General features: G+C 45.2%; 1 protein-coding gene and 1 long non-coding RNA gene across 7 annotated transcripts in view; one reads left to right on the top strand and one right to left on the bottom strand.

Annotated features, from left to right (window-relative positions):
- Window positions 1–13,236, bottom strand: part of LOC147034506 (epsin-2-like) — a 118,109-nt gene extending 104,873 nt beyond the window's left edge. For 4 of the 6 annotated variants that reach the window (XR_015059074.1, XM_085884518.1, XM_085884494.1 and 1 more), the window contains exons 1-2: window positions 12,784–13,012; window positions 4,830–5,259 (exon numbers count right to left, since the gene is read on the bottom strand). Coding sequence is in view for 5 of the 6 variants with exons in the window: in XM_085884518.1 (XP_085740644.1) it covers window positions 4,830–5,228 (399 nt within the window). In the remaining variant the exon portion in view is untranslated. Of the gene's footprint in view, window positions 1–4,829; window positions 5,260–12,665; window positions 12,757–12,783; window positions 13,013–13,112 lie in introns of those variants that run through there. The other 2 variants (XM_085884510.1, XM_085884505.1) reach the window with 2 other exon arrangements.
- The window catches only part of LOC147034507 (uncharacterized), a 36,828-nt gene continuing 31,400 nt past the window's right edge, over window positions 12,837–18,264 (top strand). The window contains exon 1 of the long non-coding RNA XR_015059081.1: window positions 12,837–13,024. This is a non-coding gene — a long non-coding RNA (uncharacterized LOC147034507). The remainder of the gene's footprint in view (window positions 13,025–18,264) is intronic.

The following is an 18,264-nucleotide window of genomic DNA, read 5'->3' on the forward strand; positions in this document are numbered from 1 at the left end:
GCCCAGCGCAGAGCACCCGTCCTCAAGCGATCCTCCAAATAGCTGGATTACAGGCGCACGCCACTACGCCCGGTCATTTCATCATATAAAGTAGATTTCAAAAACCTTGTCAATCATACATTTGGGGTCAAAATTGATTTTAATCATGTGATTTTTTTAGGATGCCCGATCAAGCATCCAAAACCCAACCACACAATATATAAATATATATATATATATATATTATATATATATATATATATATATATATATATATAAATATATATATATATATATACATATACATATACATATACACATTTGTGCCCCGGGCAACAAGACATTGAGCTCTGCCTATATTCTCCTGAATCAGATTTCCATTCAGGAACAGAACAATTATGGTTAACCATTTTGTAATGCTAAAAATAATGTTCAAAAGACCATTTTAATATGATTTTTGCACCAACAATGGCTGGTTGAAGTGCTTGGCAAGCAGAACAGTCACTGCAAAAACACAGCCTCATTTTGCATGCATACGTCATTTTGAAAGCTGCGTACAAGCAAAAAAAAAAATCATTTAAGGGCTCAAACATCCATTGGCTCGAGCTTTTTGACAGACAGCATGGAGTACAACTTCACCATGCATGTGACAATAGCTCAAAATCCATTGTGTAATGAAGGCAAACTCAATGATACACCACCATGCTTACAAAGCACCAACCCAGGGCATTATGTGGTAACACCCTTAATCATTATAGTGAGATGCTCGAGTTAAGATTTTCTTCTTTGGAGTCATCTCAACATGCGAGCACAGACAAATAAAGGTGATAGAGGAGGACAAATGCATTGCGCAAGTAAATTTTTTAAATGAAAATAAAAAAAACCTGATTTGGGTAAATGTTGGCACAGCTTAGGTGGATTAGGCAACAAGATAATTCAAAGGAAGCATTCAATTTTCAGAATAGATTGCATGTCAGACATAGCTCATCTGAATCAAATCAGTCATCATTTTGCTGATAACAGAACAAAAAACAAGGGCACTCGGTAGAGTGCATACCTCCACCAGGCTGAACTGTTCAAGTTATGAATCATACAGATCGGCCAGATCTGCATTTGAACTTTCACCAAAAATCGAATCGGCTTGTTCTCATCACAGACCCAACTCATCCACCAAGTCATAATCTGCCCACAATCTCTCAATGGTGAGAATCACTTACAAAATTCTAGTATCCAGATCTTCACTAAAATCTAATAAATTCATCCTTGTCACACCCAACATGCCCACAAAATGTCATCCAAATCCATGGACATAACTTTTTGAGATATCCTGCAAACAAAGAGGGTGAAACCATAACCTCGGTCAATCACAGATGTCGGAGGTAAGAGTTCACTTCACACGCTACCCTGTGCAGTGTTCAATACAGGAGGGCCTTACCATTCATGGAGGTTATGTTCTTGAAAACCACCATGAAATGTAAATCTGCAAACTTGGGGGATAATGAGGAAAGTAGGGTTTGGGACTTCAGCATTAAAATTTGGCCAAACTCGACCCTTGATCAACATGCTTGTGCTATTTATTTTCAGGAAAACAATAAAAATTATGATTACCTCCACCTCCGAAGGTGGAGGTTATGTTTTCACCCCTTTATGTCTGTTTGTTTGTGTGCAGAATATCTCAAAAAGTTGGGGACTGATCCAGATGAAACTTGGTGGACATGTTGGGTGTGTGACAAGGACAAATCGATTTTGGTGAAGATCCGGATACGAGAATCATTTAATTTTTGAAGCGATTCTTCACCATCGAGAGACAGGGCCAAAATCTATATAGTACTGTATAGCATGATATTTCAAAAATGTATTGGGCACGATATATTCTCGTGGATCAGGCATTACGTGGCGGAGGTTTGTGCTCGACCGAGTACCCTTCTGGTTTCATATGAAGTTTTTCAAATGTGATGGTGATGATGTTGGAGAGCGAGTGGGTGACGTGAACAGCCCACGTTAATTAATTTGGATGAATAAATCCACAAACGTTGCCTCAATAAATTCACTTAAAGGAAATCCACAAACGGCAAGGCCCTCCTGTACTTTAATTTTAATAAGATAATGATCAAGATTGCTAAAAAGAAAATCCAAAAGTTTAGCACCACTGAAGCAGTCTTATACACTGTAATAAGATGACATCGAGTTGCAATTGAGGACATGGAGACTTGATTTATCACCACAGAATGACATCGTGAATCGGCATCAAACATAGCCATCAGTCGATGTGCACACTCCCATATATGCCACAAAGCATGGTTTTTGGAAATATTCTGAAGGAGATTTGTGTTCTTCAGTCAAAATGTTGTCGTTCGTCTTTCGGCTGCTCCTGTTAGGGGTCGCCACAGTGGATCATCCGTTATGATCCGCATACTGATTTGGCATAGGTTTTATGCCGGATGCCCTTCCTGACACAACCCTGGTTGCCACTTACGACACAGGGATAAGGATTGGGTTTCGCCACGATTCCGGGCTGCGCTACACCCTCTCATAGCGCGGTCCAGTGCAGAACTCTCGTCCTCAAGCGATCCTCCAACCCAAGCCTCCGAGTAGCCGGATTACAGGCGCACGCCACTACTCCCGGTGTTCTTCAGTCAAAATATGCAATTCAATTTAAATAAATATTTAAAGAGGTTTAAAGGTGAACATAAATAAATTCCGGATTTTACCACCATTTTCTCCAAGGGCTATTACACCACCTGAACAAACATTCATTTAGTTCTTCATGCCTGTTTGCGTCCATTATGATGCCTCTAAAAACAGAAAGTTTCCTGTTTGGAATGATTTTCAATTTTGTTCAACCACCAGACAGACACACAGTAAAAATATTATCACACTCCTCTCTGTGCATGTGTGATTGGGACAAATTCATAGCCAATATTCCGTAACACGGCAGACTTGCCTTTCTATTCATGCTCCGATTGGTGTTCAAATGACAACATTCAAATCAAATAAGCTGTTCCATGATACTAACAAGACAGACAGGCATGAACCAATTGCTTAACCCCACTTTTCACTTAATGTATGTAGGGTAAACGAATGACCCATTCACCTAAATATGTGAGCATATTCTATTGTAGAAACTTCTCAAACAAAATGGGAAAAAAAGGACCTGATCAAACTTTTCTACAATTTACAGAGCAACAATATTTAAACTGTTTGAGTAGGTCTTGCAGTCAAAACAAAATCCAGCAATACAATGGGGGTGAAGAGTGTGACAGTCAGGCAAATAATATAGAGCTGTAAAGACTTGTGCAACAGACTTTTAAGAACATTACAGTTCACAAAGGCAATCAAACCAAGGAGAGAACAGTTACCACTAAACTAGTGTTGGAACAACAGACATTTCAATATTTGCAAATGCCTTCTCAGCAAATAACTAGGTCTCATCACTGGTTGTGCTGCTGTTACACCCCACCATACCCGACCCAACCCAACCCCCTCACCCTTTCTAGCATGGAACATGAGAAACTCCGATTTGACATTTAATGCTTCTGGATAATTGTGGGCTATTCGATCACAAGGTTACCCATTATGTGCAGGGCTGTGCTCTCTATTACCAGTACACTGGTACTCATTTATGCCTAGTGTTGGCTTAATGGTTACGATTTGGGTGGGGGGAGGGGCTTGGGACCCAAGGATCCAGAGTTCAAATCCTGCTTGGCTGTTGAATTAATACCAGGTGGGGTTGACTCTGCCTGTCATCCTTCCGAGGTTGGCAAAATGAGTGCCAGCATGCTGGTTTAGGCCTAAGTCACATTTGCCACGGCGGCCGTGGGGTCTACAAAATCTACGGCCACGAGCAATTATAGGGCGGCCGCAGTATTTCCACGGTCACACAATGTAGCAGTCACATATGTTTTTTTTTTGGGGAGCCGCACAGCGTATTTATAAATTGTGGAGACCGAAAACGTGGGGGTGCCATACGGTCTTTGATTTGTCGCACGGTGACCTTAGTGAGTCTACGGCAGCCATAGAATTCAAGGCAGACGCAAGGTGCCCGCAAGGCGACCGCAGGGGGGCCCCAAGGCGAACGTGCGGCCAGATGGACGGTAATGAGTGGGTTATTTTTATCAGTTCTTTTGTTTCGGCTTGTCGAATTGCTATGGCGAACGTAGAAATGAAAAAAGTTATAACTCCGCGCTATAATTCCACGGCCTGTAAAAGATAACCAAACGGCGTAGGGCCACCCTGAGGCCACCGCAGAAACTCTGCGGCCGCTGCACGTTTGTCAATTCAGAGGGCGTACGGCCGCCATAGAGCAAATGTGACTTAGGCCTTAATGTGTTGGAGTGGCAACCCATCCAGGATTGTGTCCAATAGCCAAGGAGACTGCTTAAGCAGCACCAACGCTCTGCACAGAGTATGGTTCCAATGGTTGCTGGGTACCGATTTCGTCAACCTTGGAAGGATGACAGGCTGAATCAACCCCACCTGGTGTTAATTCAATGGTAGACGATGGCTCAAACTCGAGATACGAACATTCTAATCCAGTCACATCAACCGTAAAGCCACCATGAAGCTTTCTCATGAGGCAGAGCACAATTAATTCATGGTAGCTTTGGGGGTGAATATTGCCAGAAAATAACATTACATGCAAAAAATAAAAGGCATTATAAGAGTAGTATTCTGTAAAGATTTTGTGCTTGGAGCTCAAAATAAGGCATTCACAAAAAAAAAAAATGTTCAATGCTGCTAATTTCTTGCAACTGGAGCAAGGGCACCAAAACAAAGTACAGATAATCAAATAGCTTAAAGATCTCAAACAGCCAAGGGATTGTCTTTTGAATGAACAAATCACAACACACCTTCAAGAGTACCACAAGTTGTTTTGCTCGTTCACGAACATTGATGCCTTGGTCCTTGCCATCACGATCCACAAACTGGAAATCCTTAAGCGTCTGGATTGCAAATATATTTTCTTTGCATTGCTGTGCTATACGTGCTGTTCCAGTCTTGACTAGATATTCAAGCAATGTCAGAGCCTTGTAGACGTGCCTCCAGTTTTTACCATGGTCATTGAGGCGCTTCCAGATCATGGTCATGATCTCCACAAATGCAAGTACATTGTAGGTAAGATCAGAAATCTCCGACATAAGTGATGTGGATGGGCCCCAAGGGTCATTTGATGTCGCTTCCCGCACTTTCACCTCTGCTTCAGAGTACTTGTTCACAATATTTTTAACTTGTCGCCGAATCGTGGCCATCTTTTAATGGAGAATTCAGGAGCGTGTGTTGCTGCAAAGGTAAGGGAACAGTACTGAAAGATCAGAAAGAGAAAGGATCTTCAGCATTGCACAGTTCATACAAAAGCTTGATAATCTGAAATTCTTCAAACATTTAACAAGAAAATGAACTTGTAATGGCACATGGCAATGCACGAAGGCATGCAAGAGGAAATATGAAGAAAGAAAGGCAGAAAGAAAGAAAGAAAGGCAGAAAGAAAGAAAGAAAGGCAGAAAGAAAGAAAGAAAGAAAGAAAGGCAGAAAGAAAGAAAGAAAGAAAGAAAGGCAGAAAGAAAGAAAGAAAGAAAGAAAGGCAGAAAGAAAGAAAGAAAGAAAGGCAGAAAGAAAGAAAGAAAGAAAGGCAGAAAGAAAGAAAGAAAGAAAGAAAGGCAGAAAGAAAGAAAGAAAGAAAGAAAGGCAGAAAGAAAGAAAGAAAGAAAGAAAGGCAGAAAGAAAGAAAGAAAGAAAGAAAGGCAGAAAGGCAGAAAGAAAGAAAGGCAGAAAGGCAGAAAGGCAGAAAGAAAGGCAGAAAGGCAGAAAGAAAGGCAGAAAGAAAGGCAGAAAGAAAGGCAGAAAGAAAGGCAGAAAGAAAGGCAGAAAGGCAGAAAGAAAGGCAGAAAGAAAGAAAGAAAGGCAGAAAGAAAGAAAGAAAGAAAGGCAGAAAGAAAGAAAGAAAGAAAGGCAGAAAGGCAGAAAGAAAGAAAGGAAGAAAGGCAGAAAGAAAGAAAGGCAGAAAGGCAGAAAGAAAGAAAGGCAGAAAGGCAGAAAGAAAGAAAGGCAGAAAGGCAGAAAGAAAGAAAGGCAGAAAGAAAGAAAGGCAGAAAAAAAGAAAGGCAGAAAGACAGAAAGAAAGGCAGAAAGAAAGGCAGAAAGAAAGAAAGGCAGAAAGAAAGGCAGAAAGAAAGAAAGGCAGAAAGAAAGGCAGAAAGAAAGAAAGGCAGAAAGAAAGGCAGAAAGAAAGGCAGAAAGAAAGGCAGAAAGAAAGGCAGAAAGAAAGAAAGAAAGGCAGAAAGAAAGAAAGAAAGGCAGAAAGAAAGAAAGAAAGGCAGAAAGAAAGAAAGAAAGGCAGAAAGAAAGAAAGAAAAAGGCAGAAAGAAAGAAAGAAAAAGGCAGAAAGAAAGAAAGAAAAAGGCAGAAAGAAAGAAAGAAAAAGGCAGAAAGAAAGAAAGAAAAAGGCAGAAAGAAAGAAAGAAAAAGGCAGAAAGAAAGAAAAAGGCAAAAAGAAAGAAAAAGGCAGAAAGAAAGAAAAAGGCAGAAAGAAAGAAAAAGGCAGAAAGAAAGAAAAAGGCAGAAAGAAAGAAAAAGGCAGAAAGAAAGAAAAAGGCAGAAAGAAAGAAAAAGGCAGAAAGAAAGAAAAAGGCAGAAAGAAAGAAAAAGGCAGAAAGAAAGAAAAAGGCAGAAAGAAAGAAAAAGGCAGAAAGAAAGCCAAGGGCGGGCCTGGGGGACACGCGAGGAAAGCCAAGGGCGGGCCTGGGGGACACGCGAGGAAAGCCAAGGGCGGGCCTGGGGGACACGCGAGGAAAGCCAAGGGCGGGCCTGGGGGACACGCGAGGAAAGCCAAGGGCGGGCCTGGGGGACACGCGAGGAAAGCCAAGGGCGGGCCTGGGGGACACGCGAGGAAAGCCAAGGGCGGGCCTGGGGGACACGCGAGGAAAGCCAAGGGCGGGCCTGGGGGACACGCGAGGAAAGCCAAGGGCGGGCCTGGGGGACACGCGAGGAAAGCCAAGGGCGGGCCTGGGGGACACGCGAGGAAAGCCAAGGGCGGGCCTGGGGGACACGCGAGGAAAGCCAAGGGCGGGCCTGGGGGACACGCGAGGAAAGCCAAGGGCGGGCCTGGGGGACACGCGAGGAAAGCCAAGGGCGGGCCTGGGGGACACGCGAGGAAAGCCAAGGGCGGGCCTGGGGGACACGCGAGGAAAGCCAAGGGCGGGCCTGGGGGACACGCGAGGAAAGCCAAGGGCGGGCCTGGGGGACACGCGAGGAAAGCCAAGGGCGGGCCTGGGGACACGCGAGGAAAGCCAAGGGCGGGCCTGGGGGACACGCGAGGAAAGCCAAGGGCGGGCCTGGGGGACACGCGAGGAAAGCCAAGGGCGGGCCTGGGGGACACGCGAGGAAAGCCAAGGGCGGGCCTGGGGGACACGCGAGGAAAGCCAAGGGCGGGCCTGGGGGACACGCGAGGAAAGCCAAGGGCGGGCCTGGGGGACACGCGAGGAAAGCCAAGGGCGGGCCTGGGGGACACGCGAGGAAAGCCAAGGGCGGGCCTGGGGACACGCGAGGAAAGCCAAGGGCGGGCCTGGGGGACACGCGAGGAAAGCCAAGGGCGGGCCTGGGGACACGCGAGGAAAGCCAAGGGCGGGCCTGGGGGACACGCGAGGAAAGCCAAGGGCGGGCCTGGGGGACACGCGAGGAAAGCCAAGGGCGGGCCTGGGGACACGCGAGGAAAGCCAAGGGCGGGCCTGGGGGACACGCGAGGAAAGCCAAGGGCGGGCCTGGGGGACACGCGAGGAAAGCCAAGGGCGGGCCTGGGGGACACGCGAGGAAAGCCAAGGGCGGGCCTGGGGGACACGCGAGGAAAGCCAAGGGCGGGCCTGGGGGACACGCGAGGAAAGCCAAGGGCGGGCCTGGGGGACACGCGAGGAAAGCCAAGGGCGGGCCTGGGGGACACGCGAGGAAAGCCAAGGGCGGGCCTGGGGGACACGCGAGGAAAGCCAAGGGCGGGCCTGGGGGACACGCGAGGAAAGCCAAGGGCGGGCCTGGGGGACACGCGAGGAAAGCCAAGGGCAGGCCTGGGGGGGTACACAAGAGGCACAGAGTTGCAGAAGGTGCGAGCACAAAAATCAAATGGTAACTTTGAGGAAAAGATACGTATACAAAACTAGAAGGGCACTCGGTGGAGCGCATACCTCTGCCATGGAATTCCTGATCCACGAGAACATATTGGGGCCTATACATTTTTGAAATATATCATACTATACCAGGGGTTCTCAACCAGGGTGGAATTGGGACCATAGATTGGCAGACTCGAACTGTTGATCTTTCTACAAATTGTAAATTATCTCCAGGACATCACACTTTATTGAATAAGGTGTGATGTCCTGTAGATTACGTACAATTTGTAGAACTGGTTTGTTTTTTATTTGATGTGACATTCAATAAAAAGTTTATTGAATGTAACAGATTATATTAAAAATAAAGATAAATATTTCACTTTTTTATCTGTGGAAATTATTCCATTTAGTTATCTTTGACTTATTCTTGTTTTTTTATTCACAGAATTTGGAGCCCACAATGTCAAAAAAAAAAAAAAAGATGATTCATATATTCAATATGGATTCACATCAATGGAGAAGAAAGGCCTCAATGTGTTATTTGTAGCAAAGCTTTGTCAAATGATGCTATGAAACCTACAAAGTTGAAGCAACATTTGCAGAATGTTCATACTCAACACAAGGACAAGGACAAAAGCTTTTTTGAACGTCATGGGAATGCTCTCAAAAAAAGATGAAGCTGGATTCAACAGGGGCATTCCAACAAATGAACCAAAAGGTTATTGAAGCTTAAGTCATAGCACTGGAGATAGCAAAGCAGAAAAAAAACCCACATACAATTGGGGAAACTTTGATCAAACCTTGCACTCTCAAAATGGTGGAAATTGTGTTGGGAAATGGATGAGAGAAAAAAAAAAAAAAAAAAAAAAAAAAAACTTGCAGCAGTTTCACTATCAAACAGTACTGTTCAAAGGAGGATCAGCAACATGGCCGTTGACATCAAGGATCAAGTTGTGCAGGAGATCAAGTCTGCAGCATTTGGCTTGTATTCAATTCAACTTGATGAATTTACTGATGTGGCATCGTGTTCCCAGTTGCTGGTGTTTGCAAGATATGTTCACCCAGGTTCATTAAAATAGAAGTTTCTCTTTTGTTCTCCTCTTGAAGTAACGACCAAGGCCTCAGATATTTTGGAAAAAGTTTCATCTTTCTTTGAATCAGAAAATCTTTTGTGGGATAATGTCTGTGGGTGCTGTGCAGATGGAGCACCAGCTATGTTGGGGACAAAATCTGGATTTCAAGTTTGTGTGAAAAAGCAAGCTCCAAAAGTGGAAGGCATTCATTGTACAATCCATCGTCAGGCACTGGCCTCAAAAACACTTCCAGCTCCACTGGGGAAGGTTTTGGATCAAAATTCAAATAATAAATTGTCAAAGGAGGAGCTCTCAACTCAACTTTTCAAGCAGTTATGTATTGACATGGAAGCTGGCCATCATTTGCTTCTTTTTCACACAAATGTTCGATGGCTTTCAAGAGGAAATGTAACTGAGCGAGTATTTGAGCATAGAGACGAGCTCAAATTATTTTTTGAAGTTCAGGGTAAGATGGAATTTTTTGCCTGGCTGGATGATGAGGAATGGATCATGCACCTTGCCTATTTGGTTGACATTTTTGAGCAGCTGAATAAACTGAATCTTCAGATGAAAGGAAGGAATACAAACATCATAAAATTCAGATTCCTTGAAAGCTTTCATGAGCAAACTGGAAAATTGGAAGAGAAAGGTCAAGATCAAAAATGTTGCAATGTTTGAGAAACTGTCATCAATTCTTGTTGCTGGTGGTGAAGACCAAGTGCTTCCAGAATTTGCAAAAATGAAATTTTGCAGCATTTGACAGCACTGAAAAATGAATTCAGCCGATATTTTCCTCAACTCAGTGATGAGTTGGAGTTAGTGTGAAATCCATTTCAATCGTCAGTTGAAAAAGTTCCTGATTGTCAAGATGAATTTCTGGAGCTGAAGACTGATTCAAGAGCAAGACATATGTTCGATGAGAAATCAATCACAGAATTTTGGCCCTTGATGTGCGATTCCTACCCAAAAGTGGCAGAAAGCTATCCATGCATTGCTTCCATTCGTGTCGACATATCTTTGCGAGTCAGGCTTTTCAACTCTGTTGCACATGAAAACGAAGCAGCGAAGTTGATTGGAGATTGAAAATAACCTGCGGTGTGCCCTTTCAAGCACTCCTCCACGTATCCAAGAATTGGTGAAGAAAAAAAAAAAAAACAACAATCACAGATTTCTCATTGACTGTAATCTTCATCAAAATAAAACGAATTACAATACCCTGGCATTCCATTAAACTTTCTGTTTATTGAAGTATGCTTCAGCAACTTTAGTCTGTCAAGTAATTAGTTATGAATGTTGTAGAAACATTTTATCACGATGGATTTGGGGTGATAAAATAAATAAATTGATTATTACAACTTTGTATTAAAATGAAAATGTAAGACCTGAAGTAAAATGTACTCAAATATGATATGATTCTTTTAAAGTATGTATCCATTTGGAATTAACATAATTATATTTGTCCTCTGTATGGAAAGATCACCTGTATATTAAATGTGTAAACATGTTGAACTTTGCCAGTAAGTTGAATACAAGAAAAATTGCCTATCATTTTAAAAGCTATCTGAAGGAATTTTTAAAACAGACACTTACAAGTTGGAATGTGGGTTTGAGAAGGTGTCCAGATGTATTCACGAAGCTCTGGTCGCTTCAACATAATATATCTTCCCAGTTTTGGGAGAAGCAGACTGATTTTTAACCTACATAAGATGGAAACTTGTTTTAATGGCCATTAGGGTTGGCATTTGACATCATTCTAGCATTCTGTGCAATTAATGTCTGGGTTTGAAGTGTTCCAACCATTTAAGCAGGAGCTGTGAAAGGAGACCAAAGATAAGGTTCACCTGGAAATTGTCAAGACCGGGCGAGCTGGCGTCAGCAAATAATTTAAAAAAATAAATAAAAAAAACTGCCTTACTGGAAACGATATAAAAGACGAAGATTCTCCGGTTATACCGAGAGATCTGGAGTAAATTTGTCTGTCCAGGATCTCCTGCCTGGCTCGCCAATTGTAGATACAGATACACGTCAGTAGTATTTTAAAAAATTTATTGAACAAACAGATCATATGTGTCAGCACTGGAGAGATCGAGAGTAAATTTGTCTGTCCAGGATCTGCTGTGCCAGCACATATAATTTGTTTGTTCAATAAATGTTTTAAAATTGTACAGACTTTTTTATTTTTACATTGTGGATACAGATACACAACAACTACTTTCATTCAACTTTTTTTTTTAAATCCATCAACATTTTCTATTGCTATTTGATTTGTAAAACTCCACTATAAAAATAATCCAAGTAAACGTACATGTCCTAATGGAGAAATTATTTTTTTTTTAATTCAATATTATTTGGAATGCACCTTTTGAGTCAGACAATATTGGAATGGGGGAGTGACATTCTGACATATGGTGAAAAAGGTTCATAGGGCAAAAAAAGGTTGAGAACCACTGTGCCTATACAGGACTGTATCGTTTTTGGCCCAATCAATGGTGAAGAATCATTTTATTCTTTAAAAATTCTAGTAGTCAGATCAGGATTCGAATCTTCCCCAAAATCTAATCAGTTCGTCGTCACAAACCGAACCCGTCCACAAGGTTTTAAGATGTCCTGTACACAGACAAAAAAGGGATGAAAACAACGTCCTTCACCTTGGGTGGGACGAGGTAACTGGACACGTCATTAAAAGAAGTTACGAGTCCAAGTGAAGTTAATCACGTAACTCTGAGCGAAGCAAAGTTCAAGTTTACATCGAATTCGGTGCTTTTTGACAGTTTCACTTCAATCTGTTCATGGAGGTAATTAAACGTCAATCTTCCCTTTCACAAGGCTCGAAGGAGCTCAAAATGAGCTTTGCAAGAAAGCGATAAATGAATTAAACTCGAAAAAATAAATCAAAAAAAAAATAATCACAGCACCGAATGTAAAGGTCAATTTTAAAAACGTCACAAAGCACAGTTAAACTAGCGAAGACTAGACGAGACTAGTTTAACTCCAACACATCAAAGCTCGAACAGTCGAGACCTGCGAGACAGTTGGGAGGGAAAACGAGCACAGACGGAATCCCACGTAGTTACAAAACCCCCGAAGGGCAATCAGATCTCTGGAGACCGCGCGGTCATTTTAACCCGCCGTTGGGAAAACAAAGTCCACCGCACGGTCATGTACAAAAGGTCAAAGGTCAAGCTCCGACTCCTCCCATTCTCCTCGGTGGGGAAACTCCCTGCGTGCGCGCCTCCACACACCGATACTACGACGACCGGTCGTGACGACAAACGATTAAACGAGTGTTGGGGATCCGATGGGGGGTGACGGCGATCAACGGACGTGCCTCCATCGGGGATTTTCCCAGTAACGCGACCGAACAAAAGGCAGGAGGAAACCCGCTGCTCAAAAACCCGGTCGAACACGGCGCACAAGACCCTTAACGGACGGTCAGAGGGTCCCGCGCACGAAACATCGAGCGGCTCGTGGCCATGGGACCTTTTAGCTTGGCGGGAGAGAGCTTCATGGTACCCACAGGATTGCAGAACGACGACGAGACACGGAAATCGAAGCAATGGCCATCGAGCCAGTGGCTGCGAAACGAGCGCGAGCGCGACCACGAGCACCACGAGCACGAAACACCCGGACGTTACCTCAGAGAGGCACCGCACGCGGCGCACGCGCCGTCACTCAATGCGCACGCCGCGTTCCTCGCAGTTCCCGAAGATGGCGGGATTCCCTACGGCCGAGCTTCCTCGGCGGTGATCCGGAGGAAGGAGACCGATGGTAAATCGGTGAGGTCGAGCCGGACGAGACGTGAATGCGGTGCAAATGCTTGGAGGACAAGCTCAGGACGTCACGGATCTCCGACCATCAACGATCCACAGATTTTCAGTACGAGTAGCTCCGCCTCTAAACCTCTTCTTCCTCTTCACTTTATTATTAATATTTTGTTTCTTGTGAATCTTGTTGATTTTCCCACCTCGTTCCAATCCTCTCCTGACGATTTCAGCGTGCGCCGGTCGCACTCCGCACGCGCTCCGTACTGTATTCATGACCTCGTGCGTGGGTAATTATTCGTTGCGTCGGACGTTTGCAACGGTGACGTCAGTTTCTCTCAGCCCAGGTGCGCTAACCGCGCGTGACCGCCTCGACGTGATCACGTGGTTCTTGTTATCAAAAGGGCGGGAATGACGATCGATTTGTCACCGAAACATTTTGTTTCGCATCACACGGGAAACACATCAGGGGAGTTCGTTACAATAAACAACGGTGTCTAATCTCAGATCGTCACGAGCCATGGCTTTATTACGTACGCAATGGGTTGAAAAAGGGAGGGGGGATGAAGAAAAAGGTTGAGGAAAGGGAGGGAACTCAAGAAGAAGGTTGAGGAAAGGGAGGGGGCTGAAAAAAAAGGTTGAGGAAAGGGAGGGGGGCTGAAAAAAAAGGTTGAGGAAAGGGAGGGAACTGAAGAAGAAGGTTGAGGAAAGGGAGGGGCTGAAAAAAAAGGTTGAGGAAAGGGAGGGAACTGAAGAAGAAGGTTGAGGAAAGGGAGGGGGCTGAAGACGAAGGTTGAGGAAAGGGAGGGGCTGAAAAAAAAAGGTTGAGGATACGGAGGGGCTGAAGATGAAGGTTGAGGAAAGGGAGGGGGCTGAAAAAAAAGGCTTGAGGAAAGGGAGGGGCTGAAGAAGAAGGTTGAGGAAAGGGAGGGGGCTGAAGACGAAGGTTGAGGAAAGGGAGGGGCTGAAGATGAAGGTGGAGGAAAGGGAGGGGGATGAAAAAAAAGGCTTGAGGAAAGGGAGGGGCTGAAGAAGAAGGTTGAGGAAAGGGAGGAGCTGAAAAAAAAGGTTGAGGAAAGGGAGGCAACTGAAGAAGAAGGTTGAGGAAAGGGAGGGAACTGAAGAAGAAGGTTGAGGAAAGGGAGGGAACTGAAGAAGAAGGTTGAGAAAAGGGAGGGGATGAAGAAAAATGTTGAGGAAAGGGAGGAGGGCTGAAAAAGAAGATTGAGGAAAGGGAGGGAACTGAAGAAGAAGGTTGAGGAAAGGGAGGGGGGCAGAAGAAGAAAAGTGAGGAAAGGGAGGGGGGCTGAAGAAGAAATTTGAGGAAAGGGAGGGGGGCTGAAGAAGAAGGTTGAGGAAAGGGAGGGAACTGAAGAAGAAGGTTGAGGAAAGGGAGGGGCTGAAGATGAAGGTTGAGGAAAGGGAGGGGGCTGAAGACGAAGGTTGAGGAAAGGGAGGGGCTGAAAAAAGGTTGAGGAAAGGGAGGGGCTGAAGATGAAGGTTGAGGAAAGGGAGGGGGCTGAAGAACAAGGTTGAGGAAAGGGAGCGGGATGAAGAAGAAGGTTGAGGAAAGGGAGGGGGGTGAAGAAGAAGGGTGAGGAAAGGGAGGGGGCTGAAGACGAAGATTGAGGAAAGGGAGGGGCTGAAAAAAAAAGGTTGAGGATAGGGAGGGGCTGAAGATGAAGGATGAGGAAAGTGAGGGGGCTGAAAAAAAAGGCTTGAGGAAAGGGAGGAACTGAAGAAGAAGGTTGAGGAAAGGGAGGGAACTGAAGAAGAAGGTTGAGGAAAGGGAGGGGGCTGAAGAAGAAGGTTGAGGAAAAGGAGGGAACTGAAGAAGAAGGTGGAGGAAAGGGAGGGGGGAGGAAGAAGAAATTTGAGGAAAGGGAGGGAACTGAAGAAGAAGGTTGAGGAAAGGGAGGAGGATGAAGAAGAAGGTTGAGGAAAGGGAGGGGGGATGAAGAAAAAGGTTAAGGAAAGCGAGGGGCTGAAAAAAAAGGTTGAGGAAAGGGAGGCAACTGAAGAAGAAGGTTGAGGAAAGGGAGGGAACTGAAGAAGAAGGTTGAGGAAAGGGAGGGGGCTGAAAAAAAAGGTTGAGGAAAGGGAGGGAACTGAAGAAGAAGGTTGAGGAAAGGGAGGGGGCTGAAGACGAAGGTTGAGGAAAGGGAGGGGCTGAAAAAAAAAGGTTGAGGATACGGAGGGGCTGAAGATGACGGTTGAGGAAAGGGAGGGGGCTGAAGAAGAAGGTTGAGGAAAGGGAGGGAACTGAAGAAGAAGGTTGAGGAAAGGGAGGGGGCTGAAAAAAAAGGTTGAGGAAAGGGAGGGAACTGAAGAAGAAGGTTGAGGAAAGGGAGGGGGCTGAAGACGAAGGTTGAGGAAAGGGAGGGGGCTGAAAAAAAAAGGTTGAGGAAAGGGAGGGGCTGAAGATGAAGGTTGAGGAAAGGGAGGGGGCTGAAGACGAAGGTTGAGGAAAGGGAGGGGCTGAAAAAAAAAGGTTGAGGATAGGGAGGGGCTGAAGAAGAAGGTTGAGGAAAGGGAGGGGGCTGAAGAAGAAGGTTGAGGAAAGGGAGGGGGCTGAAGACGAAGGTTGAGGAAAGGGAGGGGCTGAAAAAAAAGGTTGAGGAAAGGGAGGCAACTGCAGAAGAAGGTTGAGGAAAGGGAGGGGGCTGAAGAAGAAGGTTGAGGAAAGTGAGGGGGCTGAAGACGAAGGTTGAGGAAAGGGAGGGGCTGAAAAAAAAAGGTTGAGGATAGGGAGGGGCTGAAGATGAAGGTTGAGGAAAGGGAGGGGGCTGAAAAAAAAGGCTTGAGGAAAGGGAGGAACTGAAGAAGAAGGTTGAGGAAAGGGAGCGCCTGAAAAATAAAGGTTGAGGAAAGGGAGGCAACTGAAGAAGAAGGTTGAGGAAAGGGAGGGAACTGAAGAAGAAGGTTGAGGAAAGGGAGGGAACTGAAGAAGAAGGTTGAGAAAAGGGTGGGAACTGAAGAAGAAGGTTGAGGAAAAGGAAGGGGATGAAGAAAAATGTTGAGGAAAGGGAGGAGGGCTGAAAAAGAAGGTTGAGGAAAGGGAGGGAACTGAAGAAGAAGGTTGAGGAAAGGGAGGGGGGCTGAAGAAGAAATTTGAGGAAAGGGAGGGGGGCTGAAGAAGAAATTTGAGGAAAGGGAGGGGGCTGAAGAAGAAGGTTGAGGAAAGGGAGGGAACTGAAGAAGAAGGTTGAGGAAAGGGAGGGAACTGATGAAGAAGGCTGAGGAAAGGGAGGGAACTGAAGAAGAAGGTTGAGGAAAGGGAGGGAACTGAAGAAGAAGGTTGAGGAAAGCGAGGGGGGGTGAAGACCAGGGTTGTGTAAAGGGAGGGGCTGAAAAAAAAGGTTGAGGAAAGGGAGGGGCTGAAGAAGAAGGTTGAGGAAAGGGAGGGGGCTGAAGAAGAAGGTTGAGGAAAGGGAGGGGGCTGAAGAAGAAGGTTGAGGAAAGGGAGGGAACTGAAGAAGAAGGTTGAGGAAAGGGAGGGGGATGAAGAAAAAGGTTGAGGGAAGGGAGGGTGGCTGAAGAAGAAGGTTGAGGAAAGGGAGGGGCTGAAAAAGAAGGTTGAGGAAAGGGAGGGGCTGAAAAAAAAGGTTGAGGAAAGGGAGGCAACTGAAGAAGGTTGAGGAAAGGGAGGGAACTGAAGAAGAAGGTTGAGGAAAGGGAGGGAACTGAAGAAGAAGGTTGAGAAAAGGGTGGGAACTGAAGAAGAAGGTTGAGGAAAAGGAAGGGGATGAAGAAAAATGTTGAGGAAAGGGAGGAGGGCTGAAAAAGAAGGTTGAGGAAAGGGAGGGGGCTGAAAAAAAAGGTTGAGGAAAGGGATGGGGCTGAAGAAGAAGGATGAGGAAAGGGAGGAGGATGAAGAAGCAGGTGGAGGAAAGGGAGGGGGGATGAAGAAAAAGGTTGAGGAAAGGGAGGGGCTGAAAAAAAAGGTTGAGGAAAGGGAGGAAACTAAAGAAGAAGGTTGAGGAAAGGGAGGAAACCAAAGAAGAAGGTTGAGGAAAGGGAGGGGCTGAAGAAGATGGTTGAGGAAAGGGAGGGGATGAAGAAAAAGGTTGAGGAAAGGAAGGGGCTGAAAAAAAAGGTTGAGGAAAGGGAGGGAACTGAAGAAGAAGGTTGAGGAAAAGGAAGGGGATGAAGAAAAATGTTGAGGAAAGGGAGGAGGGCTGAAAAAGAAAGTTGAGGAAAGGGAGGGGGGCTGAAGACGAAGGTTGAGGAAAGGGAGGGGCTGAAAAAAAAAGGTTGAGGAAAGGGAGGGGGCTGAAGAAGAAGGTTGAGGAAAGGGAGGGGGGTGAAGAAGAAGGTTGAGGAAAGGGAGGGGGCTGAAGAAGAAGGTTGAGGAAAGGAAGGGCGCTGAAGACGAAGGTTGAGGAAAGGGAGGGGCTGAAAAAAAAAGGTTGAGGCTCGGGAGGGGCTGAAGATGAAGGTTGAGGAAAGGGAGGGGGCTGAAAAAAAAGGCTTGAGGAAAGGGAGGAACTGAAGAAGAAGGTTGAGGAAAGGGAGGGAACTGAAGAAGAAGGTTGAGGAAAGGGAGGGGGCTGAAGACGAAGGTTGAGGAAAGGGAGGGGGATGAAGAAAAAGGTTGAGGAAAGGGAGGTGGGCTGAAGACGAAGGTTGAGGAAAGGGAGGTGGGCTGAAGACGAAGGTTGAGGAAAGGGTTAGGGTTGAGGTTGAGGAAATGACTATTTGGGGATCAATTTTGTATTCTTGCATGCATTTTATAATCCATTAATGTGGGACACTATCAATGGCTTTTTTTGTAATCTATCCAGGCTGTGGGTAAGTTGGCTTGTCGGAGCTAGCAGTTTTTGAGTATGGTTTTGCTTTCCAAGAAATGGTCTGTTGTTCCATAGCATCCTCTCTTACATCCTTTCTGTTCTGCCTCTAAAGCTGCTTGTTTAGTGAGTTGATCATGAACTGCATCGGTGATTATACCTGTTAAAAGTTTGTATGTTGTTGGTCTATATTTGTTGGGTTGATGGGTTTCTTCAGAGTCCAAGATTAAAAGAGTGTTGCCTTCTGTGAACCATTCATCCATTGGCTGTTTCCCTTGGATGAGTTCGTTAAATGCTTGAGCGTAGTGATGGTGGCGAGCATGCAGTTGCTTCAGCCAGAAGTTTGGAATGCTATCCGGGCCTGGGCATACGAAGTTCGGCGTTTTTGTGAGATATTTTCTCCTTTTCTCTTCATCAATTATCATTCGGTGCATTTCCTGTGGATGTTGCTTTTTCTTTTCCAACATCAATTTTCAACTGAAAAATCGTCAATTTACATCCTACAAACTTGAAAGTTGAACAGGATTTGCATAGTCCATCACTGAATTGGGGAAACAACTATTTTTGA

This window comes from Eptatretus burgeri, chromosome 1 (genome assembly GCF_056783735.1).
Source record: "Eptatretus burgeri isolate ZD-2024b chromosome 1, Ebu_testis_v1, whole genome shotgun sequence".
Lineage (NCBI taxonomy): Eukaryota > Metazoa > Chordata > Myxini > Myxiniformes > Myxinidae > Eptatretus > Eptatretus burgeri.